At 54.4% G+C, this 18,091-nt stretch overlaps 1 protein-coding gene across 7 annotated transcripts in view; it reads left to right on the forward strand.

The window, feature by feature from the left end:
- Window positions 1-15,925, forward strand: part of ZNF516 (zinc finger protein 516) — a 130,379-nt gene extending 114,454 nt beyond the window's left edge. For 5 of the 7 annotated variants that reach the window (XM_058691792.1, XM_058691793.1, XM_058691795.1 and 2 more), the window contains exons 4-5: window positions 3,037-3,104; window positions 11,637-15,925. In XM_058691792.1, coding sequence (XP_058547775.1) covers window positions 3,037-3,104; window positions 11,637-11,696 — 128 coding nt within the window. In that variant the 3' untranslated portion in view covers window positions 11,697-15,925. Of the gene's footprint in view, window positions 1-2,091; window positions 2,197-3,036; window positions 3,105-11,636 lie in introns of all 7 variants that reach the window. The other 2 variants (XM_058691797.1, XM_058691796.1) reach the window with 2 other exon arrangements.
- The last annotated feature ends 2,166 nt before the right edge of the window (window positions 15,926-18,091 follow it).

Here is an 18,091-nt window from a genome sequence, read left to right on the forward strand (position 1 = left end):
GAGAGTAGGGGAGAACTGGGGAGAGTTTGGGAGAACCAAGGAGAGTAGGGGAGAACTGGGGAGAGTGGAGGAGAGTCAGGGAGAACCGGGGGGAGAGCCAGGGAGAGGAGGGGAGAGTCGGGGAGAACCGGGGAGAGTAGGGGAGAACCGGGGAGAGTCGGGGAGAGTTGGGGAGAACCGAGGAGAGTAGGGGAGAGTCAGGGAGAATAGGGGAGAACCAGGTAGAGTTGGGAAGAACTGGGGAGAGTCAGGGAGAACCGGGGAGAGTAGGAGAGAACCGGGGAGAGTAAGGGAGAACCGGGGAGAGTAGGGGAGAGTCAGGGAGAATAGGGGAGAACCAGGTAGAGTTGGGAAGAACTGGGGAGAGTCAGGGAGAACCGGGGAGAGTAGGAGAGAACCGGGGAGAGTCGGGGAGAACCGGGGAGAGTCGGGGAGGACAGGGGAGAGTTGGGGAGAACTGGGGAGAGTAGGGGAGAACCAGGGAGAGTCGGGGAGAGTCAGGGAGAACCGGGGAGAGTAGGGGAGAACCGGGGAGAGTTGGGGAGAACCAAGGAGAGTAGGGGAGAACCGGGGAGAGTAGGGGAGAGTCAGGGAGAACTGGGGAGAGTCGGGGAGAACCGGGGAGAGTAGGGGAGAACCAGGGAGAGTAGGGGAGAGTCAGGGAGAACCAAGGAGAGTAGGGGAGAACCGGGGAGAGTAGGGGAGAGTCAGGGAGAACCGGGGAGAGTTGGGGAGAACTGGGGAGAGTAGGGGAGAACCAGGGAGAGTAGGGGAGAGTCGGGGACAATGGGGGAGAGTAGGGGAGAACCAGGGAGAGTCGGGGAGAGTTGGGGAGAACCGAGGAGAGTAGGGGAGAACCAGGGAGAGTAAGGGAGAACCGGGGAGAGTAGGGGAGAGTCAGGGAGAACCGGGGAGAGTAGGGGAGAATCAGGGAGAACCGGGGAGAACGGGGGAGAGTAGGGGAGAACCGGGGAGAGTCGGGGAGAACCGGGGAGAGTAGGGGAGAACTGGGGAGAGTAGGGGAGAACCGGGGAGAGTTGGGAAGAACCGAGGAGAGTAGGGGAGAACAGGGGAGAGTAAGGGAGAACCGGGGAGAGTAGGGGAGAGTCAGGGAGAATAGGGGAGAACCAGGTAGAGTTGGGGAGAACTGGGGAGAGTCAGGGAGAACCGGGGAGAGTAGGGGAGAACCGGGGAGAACGGGGGAGAGTAGGGGAGAACCGGGGAGAACGGGGGAGAGTAGGGGAGAACCGGGGAGAACGGGGGAGAGTAGGGGAGAACCGGGGAGAGTAGGGGAGAACTGGGGAGAGTTGGGGAGAGTCGGAGAGAACCGGGGAGAGTTGGGAAGAACCGAGGAGAGTAGGGGAGAACAGGGGAGAATAAGGGAGAACCGGGGAGAGTAGGGGAGAGTCAGGGAGAATAGGGGAGAACCAGGTAGAGTCGGGGAGAACCGGGGAGAGTAGGAGAGAACCGGGGAGAGTAGGAGAGAACCGGGGAGAGTCGGGGAGAACCAGGTAAAGCCGGGGAGAACCTGAGAAGGTCCTTGGGAGCCACTTCCCCTACTTGAGCTCTTAGCCTTTCTTCGGAGGGACGTCCCGTGGCAGGAAAGGCTCAGACAAGTGAGGGTCGTCTGCACCCCGTTTCCCACAGAAGGGAATGTGGGGCTGGGGCCGTAAGTCCTGCGATTCCCAGGTGTCCTGTCCGTCTCGGCCCTGGAGGGCGTGTGTGGGCACAGGTGAGGGGCCGGTGGGCCGTGTCAGTGGAGCAGCGGGGTAGGCGGCCAGGCCTGTGGCCTCCCTGTCCCCGAGGCGCCAACCCCACCAGCCTGCCCAGGCTGCCGAGCGGCCGTGGATGGCGGGAGGGCATCTGGTCGCTCGGAGGCCCCGCTGGGGAGCAGGTGTCCGGGGCCGTGACTCTCGCTTCCTGCCGGTCCCGCGTGTGGCCGGCTGGTGGCAGAGCCTGGGGGACGGTGGTGGTCGTCAGCCGGGCCTGTGGCGCCCCCTGTCACACCGTTAGACAGACTAATGATGCTTTCCTCTCGCCCCTGCCCTGCCGCCGCCCCACCCGACACCACCCATGGCCACCGCCGCCCAGGGGTGCTCCGGACGCAGGCCCGCCAGGGAGACTTCGCGTGCGCGGAGCGTGGGATGCGCTTCCAGCAGCCCGGTCACCTCAGGGCCCCCACGCGGGCCCACACGGGTACCCCACCTGCCACCGGGCCTGGGCCGCCCATGGACCCCAGGGAGGCGCTGGGGAGCCGAGCCGCCTCGACCGTGGCCGCAGACACCGACACGAGAGGGGAGAGGTGACGCCTGGTCCCATTGGTCATGCGCCAGACTCTGCCGTCGGGCGCCCGGGGCGGTGCCCCCTTGGCATCCGAGTGTCTCATTGGAGACAAGCCTGTTTGTAGGTGTCCTGTTTCCATTAGAGAGCAGGGTCCTCGGAAACAAACATGCTAATGAATTCTGCCGCCACCAGCACGCAATGTCACGGTGCCCCTGTCAGCGTGCCACACGGCTGGGAGTTTGTCCTCCCTGGTGCTGACCGGCTGCCGCGGTGGGGACCCAGGGCCCCTTCCCCGGTCAGCGGTGTGCGGCCCTGGGACCGTGTGTCCCCAGCTCGCCTGAGACCGCGTGTGCCCGGAGCAGTGTGTGGGGACACCGCCTGGCACAAGGGGGGGGTGGGGTCTTTATCAGAAGTGTGAAGGACGCATGCGCGAGCCATTGTGATGCCGAGTGACAGAGGCCAAATGGTGAGTGATGCGGGGGAGGGTCCGTTTGCACAGACCCTGGGAATTAGTCCTGGCAGTGGTGGCTTCCTTCGCCAGCGAGGTCGGGATCGCAGAGGGCAGCGGCCCCGGCAGCACTAGCCCGGTCTCTTCGAGTGAGTGTTGAAGGAAAATTGGTGTTTTCCGGCCACAGGCGAGGCGCTCGTGTCTCTCGTGTGAAAGCACTTTATCATAACGGCCTCGTTGAACGCGGCGTCACGAAGAAGTGGGCACACACCTGCGCAAACGCCCCCTTGTCCCTTGTCCCACAGCAGTGTTTGCGCCTAACGGCCCCCGAAGTGCTGAAGCCCACGCCCCCTCCGCAGACGCCCCCAAACAAGTAGGTCTTCCGATTAACCGGATGTCGGGTTTCACTGTGGTGCTGGGAAGAGGCGTGCTGGGTGCTCCTCGCCAGGGCATCCGGCGCTTTCTTACGTCCAGTGTAAATAACGTTGCGTTGCTTTGCTTCAGAGCACAGCCCTTCCAGGACAGTCTGTGGGCGATTGACAGACGCCGACGGTCGTCGTGGCCGTGAATCATGTGGACACAGCAGGTCCATGGCTCCTCTTGGTCTTGTTGGGGGTGAGGTAACTGGGGGAGACAGGTGGCGACTGGGCACACGAGAAACACAGACGTTTCTCCCCAGATGTTTTTGCATAAGTTTGTTGGGGGACACCTTTTGCCCTGTCCTTTTTCCACAGCAGTAGTTTTACACTCTCCATGAGCGGTGCTCTGCTGGGGGTGGTGCTCCTCGGCCGCGTCCTCTCCCTGAGGTGGTGCTCCTTCGGATCGCCCGTGAGCGGTGCTCTGCTGGGGGTCGTGCTCCTTGGCCGCGTCCTCTCCCTGAGGCGGTGCTCCTTCGGATCCTCCGTGAGCAGTGCTCTGCTGGGGGTGGTGCTCCTCCGCTGCGTCCTCTCCGTGAGGCGGTGCTCCTTCGGATCGTCCGTGAGCAGTGCTCTGCTGGGGGTGGTGCTCCTCGGCCGCGTCCTCTCCCTGAGGTGGTGCTCCTTCGGATCGCCTGTGAGCGGTGCTCTGCTGGGGGTCGTGCTCCTTGGCCACGTCCTCTCCCTGAGGCGGTGCTCCTTCGGATCCTCCGTGAGCAGTGCTCTGCTGGGGGTCGTGCTCCTCAGCTGCGTCCTCTCCCTGAGGCGGTGCTCCTTCGGATCGCCCGTGAGCGGTGCTCTGCTGGGGGTCGTGCTCCTCGGCCGCGTCCTCTCCCTGAGGCGGTGCTCCTTCGGATCCTCCGTGAGCAGTGCTCTGCTGGGGGTGGTGCTCCTCGGCCGCGTCCTCTCCCTGAGGCGGTGCTCCTTCGGATCGTCCGTGAGCGGTGCTCTGCTGGGGGTGGTGCTCCTCGGCCGTGTCCTCTCCCTGAGGTGGTGCTCCTTCGGATCGCCTGTGAGCGGTGCTCTGCTGGGGGTCGTGCTCCTTGGCCACGTCCTCTCCCTGAGGCGGTGCTCCTTCGGATCCTCCGTGAGCAGTGCTCTGCTGGGGGTCGTGCTCCTCAGCTGCGTCCTCTCCCTGAGGCGGTGCTCCTTCGGATCGCCCGTGAGCGGTGCTCTGCTGGGGGTCGTGCTCCTCGGCCGCGTCCTCTCCCTGAGGCGGTGCTCCTTCGGATCCTCCGTGAGCAGTGCTCTGCTGGGGGTGGTGCTCCTCGGCCGCGTCCTCTCCCTGAGGCGGTGCTCCTTCGGATCGCCCGTGAGCGGTGCTCTGCTGGGGGTGGTGCTCCTCAGCTGCGTCCTCTCCCTGAGGCGGTGCTCCTTCGGATCGCCCGTGAGCAGTGCTCTGCTGGGGGTCGTGCTCCTCGGCCGCGTCCTCTTCCTGAGGCGGTGCTCCTTCAGATCCTCCGTGAGCAGTGCTCTGCTGGGGGTGGTGCTCCTCGGCCGCGTCCTCTCCCTGAGGCGGTGCTCCTTCGGATCGCCCGTGAGCGGTGCTCTGCTGGGGGTGGTGCTCCTCAGCTGCGTCCTCTCCCTGAGGCGGTGCTCCTTCGGATCGCCCGTGAGCGGTGCTCTGCTGGGAGACACCACGGGCTGTCCTAGAAGGTCCCATGTCCTCACACCCTCCCCGTGGATGCTTTGTGACCAGAGCAAGCGTCCACACCCTGTCGGGGGCGGATCAAGCTCGTGGGTCCTGTCCCGTCTGCGGGACGTATGGCTGTTGAGATCGGTGACGGGGACTGAGGTGCCAAGGGCATCTCAAGAGCCTTTCTGGTCGGTTTCTCTGGAGGGGAAGGTTAGCAATGGAACAGCTTTACAGGGTCGCTGCTATAAGGACGGAGCTGACCTTAGAATGGATGCTACCTATTCAGGGGTTTGTTTGTGTGTTTTCTGGCAATTTGAGAATTCCTAGCTGTTGCTCAGAGCCTTTTCTTGATGTCTTTGACAAAATGCCTTGTCACGTGTTACAGGTTTTTAGTAAGTGATTTCTGTCTCGATAAAACCTACAGTTCTAGCATGTACGGAACTTATGGTGCTCTGACAGTTTATGAACTAGGTAACATCTCTCTGAATCCGGAATTAAAAGGTGTCCGTACGCATGTGACCTCAGCCCGAATTAGGTAGCACTCTCCTTTTTAACAAATAAACCCCCTTGTGACAAGAGCCACCGCGATGTGTTTGTGGGACGAATAACAACAAAGTCGCACCATCAGTGGAGAATTACATATCGAGATTGCACCTGGAGTCAGTCCAAAGTGTTCCTGTGCACGTAGGTGACCCGTTAAATCTACCGAAGACGCGGCTTTTTTTTTTTTTTTTTTTTAAATTTTTTTATTTTTTGGGACAGAGAGAGACAGAGCATGAACGGGGGAGGGGCAGAGAGAGAGGGAGACACAGAATCGGAAACAGGCTCCAGGCTCCGAGCTGTCAGCACAGAGCCCGACGCGGGGCTCGAACTCACGGACCGCGAGATCGTGACCTGGCTGAAGTCGGACGCTTAACCGACTGCGCCACCCAGGCGCCCCCGAAGACGCGGCTTTTTGACGAGAGTGTCTGGCAAGGGGTGGGAAGCGCCAGGCAGGTGTATGAATAACTCAGCGAGATTCTTCAGGAATGAATACACCTGAGTTTGTTTGCTGCGTGTTGATTCTACTCAGGCCTCTTAAAAATGCTTCTGTCACGGGGAGAAATAGATCAACAAAGCAAATCCCTAAGACTGTACTTGAAGTTACTTCTGTGCCACTTGGAGTTGCGCTGAGAACTCCTAGCAATTGTTCCTTCCTCATCCTTGATTGTGAGCGAGAAAAGATTTATTTCTGTTGTTTCTTTGTCCCTGTAAACTCAGGTTCTGCTGTTTTACACTTATTACCAACCGACCTGTTGACTTCGGGTCCACGGAGGTGCAGGGCTGTGGTCTTAGGACCTGAGCAAGGCCCTCGGTGGATCAGCCGTCCTTCCCTCCAGCCTGGGGACGGCGCTCGCCCAGGCCGGTGACGCTGACGCCAGAGCGATCTGCCTCTCCCACTGTGGCAGCTAGTTTGCGGTCATGGCCCCTGCTCGTCGGTTTTGTCCTCTGTTAGATTTAAAGGAGCTTTTGTTGACTAATCCTGAATGTTCTGGTTCTCTAAGGAAATTCTACTTCCTTAGCAGACTTTGGAATTTAAGAATTCCCAAGGAGATGTGTCTGCCAAGATAGTTGAAAACTACGTCGGTCCCAGAGGTTTAAGCCTTCGTATTTTTCTTATCCTGTAGCTTCCGTACTTTAAAAAAAAAAAAATCACAATTGCTGTGCTAGATTTAGGGTATGCTACAGGTCCTGAGGCTGTCTGGAATGGGAGTCCTTCAGCTTAACCAGTCGTGTTCTTTTTCACGTTGGGCGTGCTTTGCTAACGTGAACTGATATGTAAGTCCCGTTCTTCTGCTGGACACTTCAGAAACTGTGGATTTGGGTTTTGTTTTTGTTTGTTTTTTTAAAGCCTGCACTGTCTTGTGTTCCTGCAGGAGTTCTATGATGTGACACAGTTAACGGACTTTTATAGATGCTCATCATGGATGCAAGTTCTGTTTTCAAATAACCATTTCCTCTTGGTTGACCGTGTTTCCTGAGCACCTACCACGTGCCAGGCTCTGTGACACAGAGACGACGCGAATACTGGGCAGACAAGGTGCTCCTCTGTTTTTTAAGGTGCAGGTGGTGGTCTAGACAAGAAAGCAAGGCAAGGGGGCCAGTTGGTGGGGGTGCTGGAACCCAGACTGGGGCATCTGGAAGGCCGTGCAGGGGCAGGGGCTGCCTGCCCGCAGGAGCCCCCGGAGGGTGAGGAGCATGTTCCTTGAGAGGGGCCTGGGAAGTCCAGCAGGACTGGAGGACGGAGGGCGTCCTCTGGGCCCTGGGGAGCCCCGAGCAAAGATGGCATTGTCGGTGCTGTGTCTCGTGTTGCGACGGTCTGGACAGGCGGCTGAGCACCGCGGTGGGGGTGCAGGGGCTGATCGGTGAGAGACACGGGGCCCTGAGGTCGGGTGCGGCTGGGAGAGAGCAGAAGGGTGTTCTCGGGCACCACGGTGGGACGTGCGCAAAGGGAAGGGACCCAGGCGACCCTGGTTTTGGCCGCAGCCACCGGCTCTCAGGAGCAGGCCTGCCCGAGCCCGCAGCTTGGCAGCGAGAAGCCCGACGCACCTGGTTCCAGGTCACGTCTGAGCCAAGGTTGGGGTGCCTCCTGGGGCTCCCGCCAGGGATGTCCAGCAGGAGAGCCGAGTATGTGGGTCTGACCGGGGAGGAGGAGATGTGTCTTTAATAGCTTCCAGCATGGACGTTCGGCGCAGATCAGCCAACTCACTTTTGGGGAACTAGACGCTGTAGACGGTGGAGATACCGGGTTACGGAGAGCGGGTCTCTCCGCCTGACTCCACGCAGGTCCCGGTAAGGTCAGGACAGCAGCACGTACCGTGCTTCGGTGGGAGTGACCACGCCGGGGTAGAGAGTCACTTGTTACTGTCCGTTACTCCAGAAACGACCCCGTCCCAGGTGACCGGAGGAGCCTCGGGGACGGGTGGGCGTGCTGCTCACGCACACGGACCTGGGGGATGCGCGCATTCACGCCCGTCGCCGATGAGCCTGCTCGCAGACGTGCGAGGGAACCGACCTCGATGGCCGTTTTCTTCCCTTGGTGTCTCCCAGCTCTGTCGGAACCTTGGAAGGGCTCTTGTTCCGTCTTGTTTTGTTTCGCAGACTGGTCGTTCCTTAGACGGAGGATGTGTCGTTTGAGAAAAGCCTTGCCACGCAGACGTAGGGGTCTGGTTTGCGGCTCTGGGCTGGGAGGACCTCGTTTTACATCTGCCACCATACGCTGGCCGCCCTTGCTTTGCCTGTTAACGTCTGGGTTTTCTGTGTTAGAAGATTGTGACAAGTCCTAACGTACCGTGCATCCGAGTGAACCGCTTAACAAGCAAGAGGTCCATATGCCAAAATGGGTCTGGTGCAGTTAGGTCAGAGTGAACAGAGACTCTGGGGAGAAGGGAAATCGTTTTCTTTTGCTGTGTGTTTGACAGCAGTCTGTTTCCCGCACGCACGCTGGTTAACGGGCCTTCATTGCTCCCGTAGGCCACGTGGCAAGGATTCCCGGATCCTTAGAGGCTAAAGATGTGGATTAAACGGAAGAGTTTCCAGGAGGAAGCTCGTGGTCATGGGATCTGTTCTGCAGGATCTTCCTTTGGCATCTGCTGTAGCAGGAGCCTGGGTTCTGGAGGTGCAGGGATCTTCATGACCGGAACATGGCCGTGGCGGTGGGGTAGTTCTCCCCCTCCCTCAGGAATAAAGGCCCCCGTGTCCCTTCTGGTTGTCATGTGATTTAAACTGCAGGCATCAGGGAGCTAGTATTCCAAGCAGAATTGTACACAAGAGGAGAGCTGCATGCCTACTGTCACCTTCAGGATGCTTTGTCAGAGCTTTCCATGACTCAGTAAATGTTTAATTTCTAGTAATCACCGATATTCGTCAGTAGGAAGAGCATGCTTTGAAATAATAGGCTGAAATATGGGTATCGTTGTCCCATGGATGGATGGTAGGGGGACAAAAAAAAAAAAAGAACCTAGGAGGCTTTTTGTGTGTGTTGGGAAGAAATTTTTTTTTCCATTATGTTGTTAAACATCAGAAATTAAAATAATATTTAGAACCAAGAAAAATTAACCCTCTCTCCCTGCACTCACCTGGCTTTTGGATTTAAAGGACCAGACTGACTTTTGCTGAAATACGAAATCTGGTGTTTCAGTTTGTTTAGGTTTCTTGCCAGAGTTTAAAGACTATGATTAATAGTTTATTTCTTATTATTCTAAATGTTATTTTAAAATAGTTAAGCTGGAGAAATAATTCCATTAATCAAAATACCAGGAAATGAGAAAATAAATGGCAACCTAATTTATCTCATTTTTGGCCACGGATGTTACGACGCAGACGATGGAGAAATCACGTCGCGGGCGTGTTTGAGTCCGTGTAGAATCTCTTGTCGTCCGACTTCGAGGTTCTCAGCACCACGGATCGAATTTCAGAATTCAGCGCATCTGTCTAAGTGATTTTGTTATTCACAACACCCAAGCAGACATCTTAAAACCCGTTACCCATTTTTCTGTAAGTGGAGCCTACTGTGAAAAGTTGTGACTATAGTGAGTGATTTGTCTAAAATTACGCACCGTAGCGTGAGCTCCTGCCTGCGGGGGTTTATTGGGTGGAGGTCCTGGTCAGTGAGGTGCTGTGTGTGATGTTGTCATGCATTGGGCGCTATACCGCGTGTCTGATGCAAGTCTTGTCCCCATCTGTCTGAAGGTGAGAGATTCATGTGTGTGGGGGGGGTTGGGGACAAGCTTTTTTTGTGTTTATGCCATTAACCCCCACACACGAGGGCATGTGCTGCGTTCCCTTAGCTTATAAAGACAAAAGGGAAAACCGTATGGCTTATCAAGTTCCAGAAGTCAGTATCCACCCCTAGAACATCAAAATGCCCTAAAGAAGGATACTTCAGCGTTACTGAAAAGCCCACAATTTACACGGTGGCCAAAAAAAAAAACCGCCAAATTTTCTATAAACCTGCTTCTCCTTTTCTGAGTACTCTGTCTTGTAGGAGGGAGAAAGCAACCTGTGTGTGCTCGAAAAATACTGTGTGTGCGCTGAATTTAAGTGTTTCTGGGACTCCTTGCTTCTGTAGCTACGTTTCCCCTTAGCCTGATTTCTCGGATGAATTTCATTCATTTCCTAAAAAGCCTGAAGGACAGCTGTATGACATAGTAAAATGTTAGTTTCAAAGAATCAACAAGTAAAAATGACTCCCTAAAAAAATGAGATGCTATTGGAACATATCCCTTCACTTACAAAGCAAAAATAGGCATCTGTGTGTCTAGATTTATGGACTAAATTTCACAACCCAGTTATTAGGGTTATCCAGATTTTGCAGTCTTTTTAAAATACACATTTTTAAAACTTTCTGAGCTCTGGAATTTAAACCTTCAGCCCTTGATGTAGGGAGGCCCATCTTCCTGCTAACTCTCTAGTGGTGTTTTGTATCTGCCCAGGGCAAGTGTGTGTTTTCTGGCCCCAAGGAGAAGTCCAGGTGGCCCCTCGGGGGTGTGGCCTCTGTTGTGTGTACAAGGTCCAGATGGCTTGGAATCGCCAGCGAGTTTGTTTGCTACATACAGTTACTCCGTAGAGACTTCCAAGGCCAACCCCCTAATGGCTGACAACCGCTCCCGTTTTGCTCTGGGCAAACCCAAAGGCCGTTTTCCTTCCTTGAATGTATCTAGAATCAGTTCTGAAAGAACCCTGTTGATGATTCTGTCTGCGGGGTGATGTCGCTGGGCAAAAATGGGAAACCTCTTTCTCAGTTTACTGCAGGAAATTCACCATCTACTGGAGGGAGTTCAGTTACGGTTTCCTGCATTTCAGATCAGCTTCTGTCCGTACCCCTGTGCCCACCCCAACCGCCCACCCCCACGTTTTCGTCGCGTGTCTTTCTGACGGCCTTCAGACTCGACTGGAAGATGTCACGAAATGTAGGGCTAGTTTTAAATGGGAGTTTTCTGCCGATATTCGTGGAAGAGAAGCACTTAATTTGCTGTGTCCGCCAGCCCCTCCCCCCCAACTTGTTTCTAGGGCTCCTGTAGGCGTCACTGGAAACCGGTTAGAATCTCACTCTAGTTGGTGCGTGCATGTTAATTTCCAGCGGCAGGTTTCACTTCATCACGACTTTAGCTGAAGGTTAATGCAGTTAAGTAAGATTAATCTTACTGTTGTTCTTGTCCTCAGATCCTAAACGCCATTGTTCAAATAGCGACGCCTCGCGTGTCATTTGAGAGCCTTCTCTAAAAGCTACGGGCTCACATTCATTCCCATTTTTAGCCTGCAGTTCACTTGACTTGAGAATGCCCCTTCTGTTTTTCCAACGTGGTAATTATTTATGGAAATTCGGTTCTGACAGACCTACGTGAGAGCTGTGCTGTTCTCTTTGTGTTTGTGTGGCCCGATTCAGCCTCGTTGTGGAACTGTCATTCCCCCGCTCCGTACTGCGAAATTCTGCTTTTTTTGGAATCTTCGCCCAATTCCATCTGGCCACCTTGCACCTTTCCTTCAGAGCTGGTTCAGACGCTGTTATTGGCCTTCCTTACATGCGAAACAGAGAAGCCTAATGATCCTCTCTGAGCCGCTGGAAACGATGGTCCAAAGCGGCCTCTGTCAGGTGGGAGGGCACAGTTAGAAACAGATCCCGCTCGAGTAAAGTGAGTTACCGCCGACGTCGGGGGGGGGGGGGGGGGGGTCTCCGGCGGCCGGACGGGGTTGCCGTGTGCAGGTCATCGTTTGCGTTCTTGGGTGTTGGTGAGAAAATTAGCAGGAAGGGTGCACTTCGACCCCAAAAGGCAGAAATGAGCTTTTCTGTTGTCTGCTTTTTCTCCTCCAGGGGAGAGACCGTTCTAACCCAGATACCGTCCAGACAGTGCCTCTCGGAAAGGGAACCTAAGGACGCATTTCCAGTGGACCCCGGTGCCCCGTGACCGCCGTGAGCAGTCCCCTGGTGGATGACCGACAGTGACCCCGACCGCCCCGCGGAGGACAGCCACAGGACTCCCGACCCGACGCCGCACAGCCCGCAGCGGCCGCGCGGCCCTGGAGGCTGACGGGAGGCGCCTGTCCTTGAGCGACCTTGAAGGATAAACGAGGATGGGCCTCCCCGCAGGGACGCGTGCCTGCTCCCTGCGCACACACGAGTGCTGTCCGCCCCAGGCCCGTATTTTCCTAGACCAGACGGTGGTGGCGGTGGGCACGCTGGGGCACGGGCGTCCGCGTCGGAGACACTGGAGGGGGACTCGTGTGCGCGTGGCAGAGACCGAAGAGGCTGAGCGCCGCATCGAGGCGTCCGGCGCTCGGCGGGGGGCTGGCGGGGGACGCGCGGACGCGCGGACGCGCGGTGGCCGAGCGGAGGCTGGCGGAGCGGTGGCGCCGCGGCCCGGCCTTGTCGCGGCGGGTGTTTCAAGTAGTCTGCGGAGGACAGGAAGGAGGCGGGGCCGTGACGAGGGCCTGACTGTCCGGTGGCCTTGGGGGGCCCGTGCGCGTTACCCCCTTGGCTCTTTGCGTCCCTCCCATCCCCTGTGCTCGGTCAGCCCGCGGAGGAAACACATCTGTGGGAGGACGTACGTTCTGCTTCGGCAAAGAGCTAGTTAAACACTAAGAAAAGCAGGCTTCTTTGTTTATTCTCAGGACCTTTTTGTAACAGGGCTACACTCTGTAAACTGCTCACGAAGGAACTGCCTGTCTTCACGAATTCTCCAGCCACTGAACCCCCCCTCCCCCTGGTCTACACCCGTTTTAGTGATGGCAGGAGAATCCCTGAGCAGCTTTGGGGGCCCTGGTGCTCTGGAACCTTCTTTTCCCCCTCCCTCCCCTTCCCATCTGTCCCTACACCAGCCCAGCAAGTCGGTGTCTTTTCTTCTTGGGCCCGGGGCCCTCCTCAGGATGAGTTCCTTCATTCCCAGAACGTGGAGGTCCCCAGGCCCGTGGGTGGGGGCGGCTTTATATACCTCTTCCTCAGTCCCGCAAATGCAAGTTTTTGTGGTGGGGGTTAAGGCCCGTAACAAAGGATCTTAAACCGTGCAGTGTATGCAGTTAAAATTGTATTCCACAGATATAAATATTTTCTTTTCCTGTTACCGTGACACTGTGTGTGATGGTAATATTTCTGAGAGTTTCAGATTTTTGCACATATGATTTTATGCATTATCAAAAGTTACTGCTGCCTTGAATGAAAATGTTCTGTGAAATTTTTTGCAAAAGCTTTACTAGGTTTTTTTTAATTGTGAAATTTTGTAAAGGCAGGAAATGGATTAAAAACAAGCATGCTAAATATATTTTTCAAAAAAGCAATAATTTTACATGTACAGAAATTATCCTAACCTTTAATACCGGTGAGAGCGACAGTTTACTTAATACAGTAATGGATTCGTGCAGTTTTTTGTAGGAAACGGGCTTCTGATACAAAGATTTGTTGAAACGCGCGCGCGCGCACATACACAAACCCTGACGTGTGGTTTTCCTGTTCTGATGATTTGTTGAATTATTATTATATTATTATTATTGTTGATGTTGTTATTAGTTAATGTTTGGTTCTGGATTCTACTTGTTACTGAGTTTAAATTACTTGACGGTTCAGGTTACTTTGTGACACTTGCAGATCATGGAACGTAACTGGCTAGCTCACATACACACGTGTGTGCACACGCACGCGTGTATACACGTGTATGTGTATACAGGTGCACGTGTGTGTGTGTGTGTGTGTGTGTCTGTGTGTGTGTATGTAACTTTCTTACTTATTTGTTCCCGATGATTCTTGCACCAGAATGATCTGTTGTGTTGGTGTAATTGGGAATGTCCATGCAGATACCGTTACGCAGCTGGAATAGACCGTTCCGTAAAGTCGTTTTGAGCAAAGTTGCAGCGACACATTCCTCTGTTCACCTTAGAAGGCAAAATGCCTTTTTGTTGACTTACGTTTGATCACTTTGATAGCCTGGGTCCCCAAAGCGATCAATTCTGCATTTCGTTTTCTTGGCTGAACGTGAGCAGTGACGGTTCAGGAATGCACAGGGGCTAGTGACTCAGTCCTGTCTGTCTCTCTGTGTCCTAGTTATTAAAAGCAGCTCTGTTCCCAAAGTGACACGGAAGGAAGTGTCGTGTCCGTTCTTACTGTCCCAGAAGCGGCATGCCGGGGCCCAGCTGGCATTCGGAGCTGGAGGGACCCTCCCGGGAGCCGGCTTCCCAGGGGCGCCCGGTGGAGAGAGGGGCGCGTGCCTGGGGCCCCGTTGAAGAGCGTGCAGCCAAGTCAGCTGACGGAACTGTGCGCTGCGTAGAGTGCAGACATAGGTTTCACGTGACTACACGGACGTCTAGGACCCTCCGAGGAAGCCGCCCTCCCAGGCAGGCGCACCGTTCTCGGGCCTGACTGTGGTTTCTTTCTTCCACTGGTCATCAGTGTTGTGTTGGTTTGTTAATGCGTTTATGTCAGTGTGGCCATAGTATTTAATATGATTTGTGTTTTCTTATTTATTTAGCCAATATGTTTTGATTCGCTGTTTTTCGAATGATAATTTCCGCATGATCTCTCCTGTAGGTCACCTTCTGACTGTTACAGACTTCTACTACCTCTGCCGATCTGCTGTTTCCTTGTTTCTCAACAGGATTTTCACAGTGTTGGCGTCTAATGTAACTTAGACAATAAAGGGTTTGGTTGTCTACACTGCAGCTTCTCGGTGTATCTCCCCGCCCCCGCCTGCGCTCTTGCTGCTCCCGGTGCGGCTCTGTCCGTCTGGCTCTCCTCCTCGCCCTCTCCTGCTCCCCGCTCACGTCTCTTACCCGTTGTTGAACTCAAATAACACACAAATAATAATGAGCTTATAGGAATCTTTCAGATTATTCACTCATATTCCTTAATTTGAAGAACGAACATGTAAATTCTCTGAAAAGTCGGCGGGCAAGCCTCTTCTCTGGAAGACGGTCCCCTCTTGTGCCATTTCCCTGCCCGGTTTCCGAAGGTCTCTTGGCATCTCAGACGGATACGTTGCACCTTGGTCTAAACACAGTGCAAATGTTCAAGGCAAGTGGGTTTTGCCTTTTCAGTTTTGAAAAGTATTAAGTGCTTTGAGAGGTCCCTCTGATATTGACTCATTTAGTTTTTAAACCAAGAAAGACACTGGTTTCCTGCAAAGAAGGTACTCTAGGAAGTCACTCTGGCTGATGATTAAACGTGGCCGCTGGGTCAGGTAAAGCGATGTCAGTTTTGACCAGTGTGTCAAGAGCCATCTTCAGAGTTGGCCACTCTGTCACGGGTTATGTAACGTTCTAGAAACATCTATGTAAAGGGGCACACACACACACACACACACACACACAGATATAGTGACTTAGCACTCCGTTAGGATGGCTGTAGTGTGGAATGCGGAAGTAACAGGTGTCTCTCTGGTGTTTCCCAGGGAGCTGGCTCAGGGAACTGTTTGTTCTTCCCACAGAGAGAGAGAGAGAGAGAGAGAAAGAGAGAGAGAAAGAGGGAGTAGCTCACAGGGTAAATATTGCACTTTCTGTGGAAAGTGACAGCGCTTGTCCATCTGTGCCCGAGGATACTACACCCCCTGGATTCTCATGGCCAAGTTCTCCTCACCAGTACTCCTGCTTCAACGCAAAACAAGCCATCACCCGCCAAGCCCTGAGAGGCTTCCGTAATGTACAGAAAGGAGGGACTGTATCTGCCTAACTTTTCCTTCCCACTTTCCAGACGAAGGAGCGTGTGCTGTTTTATTGCTTTTCACTTTGGTGAGTTCTCATTGCGGAACGTTCTGTTCACTGAGAAAAAAAAAAATCACAGGCCAGGACGTGGAGAGGTGGTTTAAGTGCCCTCCAGAGCCCCCCGTGGGCCTGCGTGACGGGACTGAGGGAGGCTGTTCATTCTTCATCAACTTTGCTAATTATGCTTTGAGGCAGTAAAATGCAAAAGACCATAGAATTTGTATTTCTTTTTTTAAATACAATTTATAACATTATATTTTGTACTCTTTATATTAGAATTTGTAACTAGATTGATGTATTTAACTCTATTTCTGAAAAAAATAATTCAATGTTTCAGTTATGTGATAAAACTATTTAGATAAAACATATTCATTCTATTGGAATTTGAAATCAATAAAAAGATCTTGGAGTTCTTGAGAGATTTGTAAGACCTTTTTCCCATATTTCAGGAGGTGGCTTAAATCCTTTGACTGTCTTGATCTGTGGTTTTCTATTTTTTTGGAAGAACACACACCAAAGCGTTAGTGCTCTTTATTTCTATAAGCAGGGGAGTTTTAGCACGATTCATAAGATAATTCATCTAAAAATGTGTCAAGGCGGCCAGAGTATTTTTTTTTTTAATCTTTTGTAGGCTGTAGGACATACACACTGCTTGTTTGTTTTTGAAGGAGACGATGCATTTCTCCTTTCTCCCCTGGCTCACCTCTTCTTTCCCGCACCAAATACACTCACCACGCCTACTCTTAGAGCCGCGCAGGGCAGGACGTCCAGGATGGACACATAAGGAACCCCTGAGTCTGATGAGATCGTTGTATCCAGAACTTGGGGCTTCAGAGGCACTAACAACTTTAAAAAGATAAAATGTTTGCTTTAAATGTAGAAGGTATAGCTGTGTATCAACTCGCGGAAAAGGGAAGGTACGTGGTGGGAAGATGGAGAGCCGGACGGTGCGCGAGCCCCAGGCCTGCACCTGCGTCTGTCGGGTGGGGTGGCTGATGGCGCGCTCCGTGCCTGGCCCGCCGTGCCCTGGGGTGGGAGCACCCGGTTGAGGGGTTCCCCGAAAGGCCTTTACATTCTGTAGACCGCACAGCCAGCCCTCGTCGTCGGGGCGTTGCAGCTCAAGCTCCCGAGAACCGCTGTCCTCCTGGGGGGCTGCTTTTATGAGAAGGGTCTTTAGAAGGCAGCTGACACTTAACCGAAAACTGATAGCACTGTGCTGTGACAAAACAGATATCCCCCGCCCTGGGCTCTATCACACCCCCCCCCCCCCCATGGGGGATTCCTTCCAGATGACACGGCCACGTGAGTTCACAGGTTCAAACCCAACACTGTCCCCAGGCCTGGGGTTTCTGCAGGGAGCCACGCCCCTCCCTCGGGCTCCCGCTGTCTGCCCCCTGGTCACCAAGTAGCACGTGGCATCCTGCCACGTGCCGGGGGGCTCCTTGGCCAGTGGGAGGTGGGCGGAGGATGGCCACCGAGTACTTGCTGTGCTGCAGTTTGCCACGTACTGTGCTGGACGCGGGGACTGGACTTGGCCATCACACACACACACACACACACACACGCTCCGCCATTTACGGCAGCACCTCCCTAACCCCTGCCATCTTGCATTTCTAATCTGTGCTGTTCATGTTCTCGATCTTCCCTTTCTAAAAGGTGAGTTAATTCAAGAGATTAGCGACATTATTGACAGAAAACATGAAATGCCCTGGTCTTGGCCTGTGTGACAGGTTCTTGCAGTCTCATTTCCCCTGTGCTTGGGAGGGGGGGCACAGGGCCGTAGCAGGGCTGCGAGGCTGGGGCAGGGCTGCAGGAGCCCGGCCGCCTACGACAGTGGTGCCACACGCCCCTCCGGGTGCCTTGATGGCAAGAGGAAAGAGCCAACGAAGATCGTAATGAGAATGCTTTTTTCCAACTAAAGAAGATCCCATGGAGAGGCTCCCATTCCCAGCCCCCTCCTAACGGGATATCGGGTCTCTAGGGCATCAGCCCCAAACGTGGTGGCCAACAGTTCCAGCTTGCAAAGGGCAAGAGGCATCTCGCCTTTTTCTGATCCCAGATTTGTCAGGGGAGGAGCAGTGTTCAGGGCACAGGAAACCTCATCCCCACCCGACCCGGCACTTCCCCAGGTCTCCTCCGTCCTCTTCCGGTTCTGGGAATTCCTACAGGGAGCCACACCCCTCTCTCCAGCAAGGCGGCTCCCGCTGTCTGCCTCCTGGTCACCAAGTAGCATGTGGCGTCCTGCCAGGGGGCTCCTTGGCCATTGGGAGGTAGGCGGAAGATGGCCATCGAATATTTGCTGTGCTGAGCGGTGGCAGAGACCAACCAGAAAGCGTCCAGGACGGGGTAACAGGCATTGAAAGGGGAGGTGTCTTTTAAAGAAGAAAAACTTCATACAGCACAGGTGAGTGGTTCGAGATACTGGAGGCCTACCAGGAGAAATAGCCAGTCGAGACTTGGGCATATTTTGCATTGCAGAGCGATGCCGAGGCAGTGGGAGGGACAGAATCACCTGAGGGTCAGGCCGTTCAACAGTAAGGCCGGCTGCCCTTGAAACTGACAAGCTTCCTGACCCTGGAGAGG

The sequence above is a fragment of the Neofelis nebulosa genome, chromosome 11 (assembly GCF_028018385.1).
Source record: "Neofelis nebulosa isolate mNeoNeb1 chromosome 11, mNeoNeb1.pri, whole genome shotgun sequence".
Lineage (NCBI taxonomy): Eukaryota > Metazoa > Chordata > Mammalia > Carnivora > Felidae > Neofelis > Neofelis nebulosa.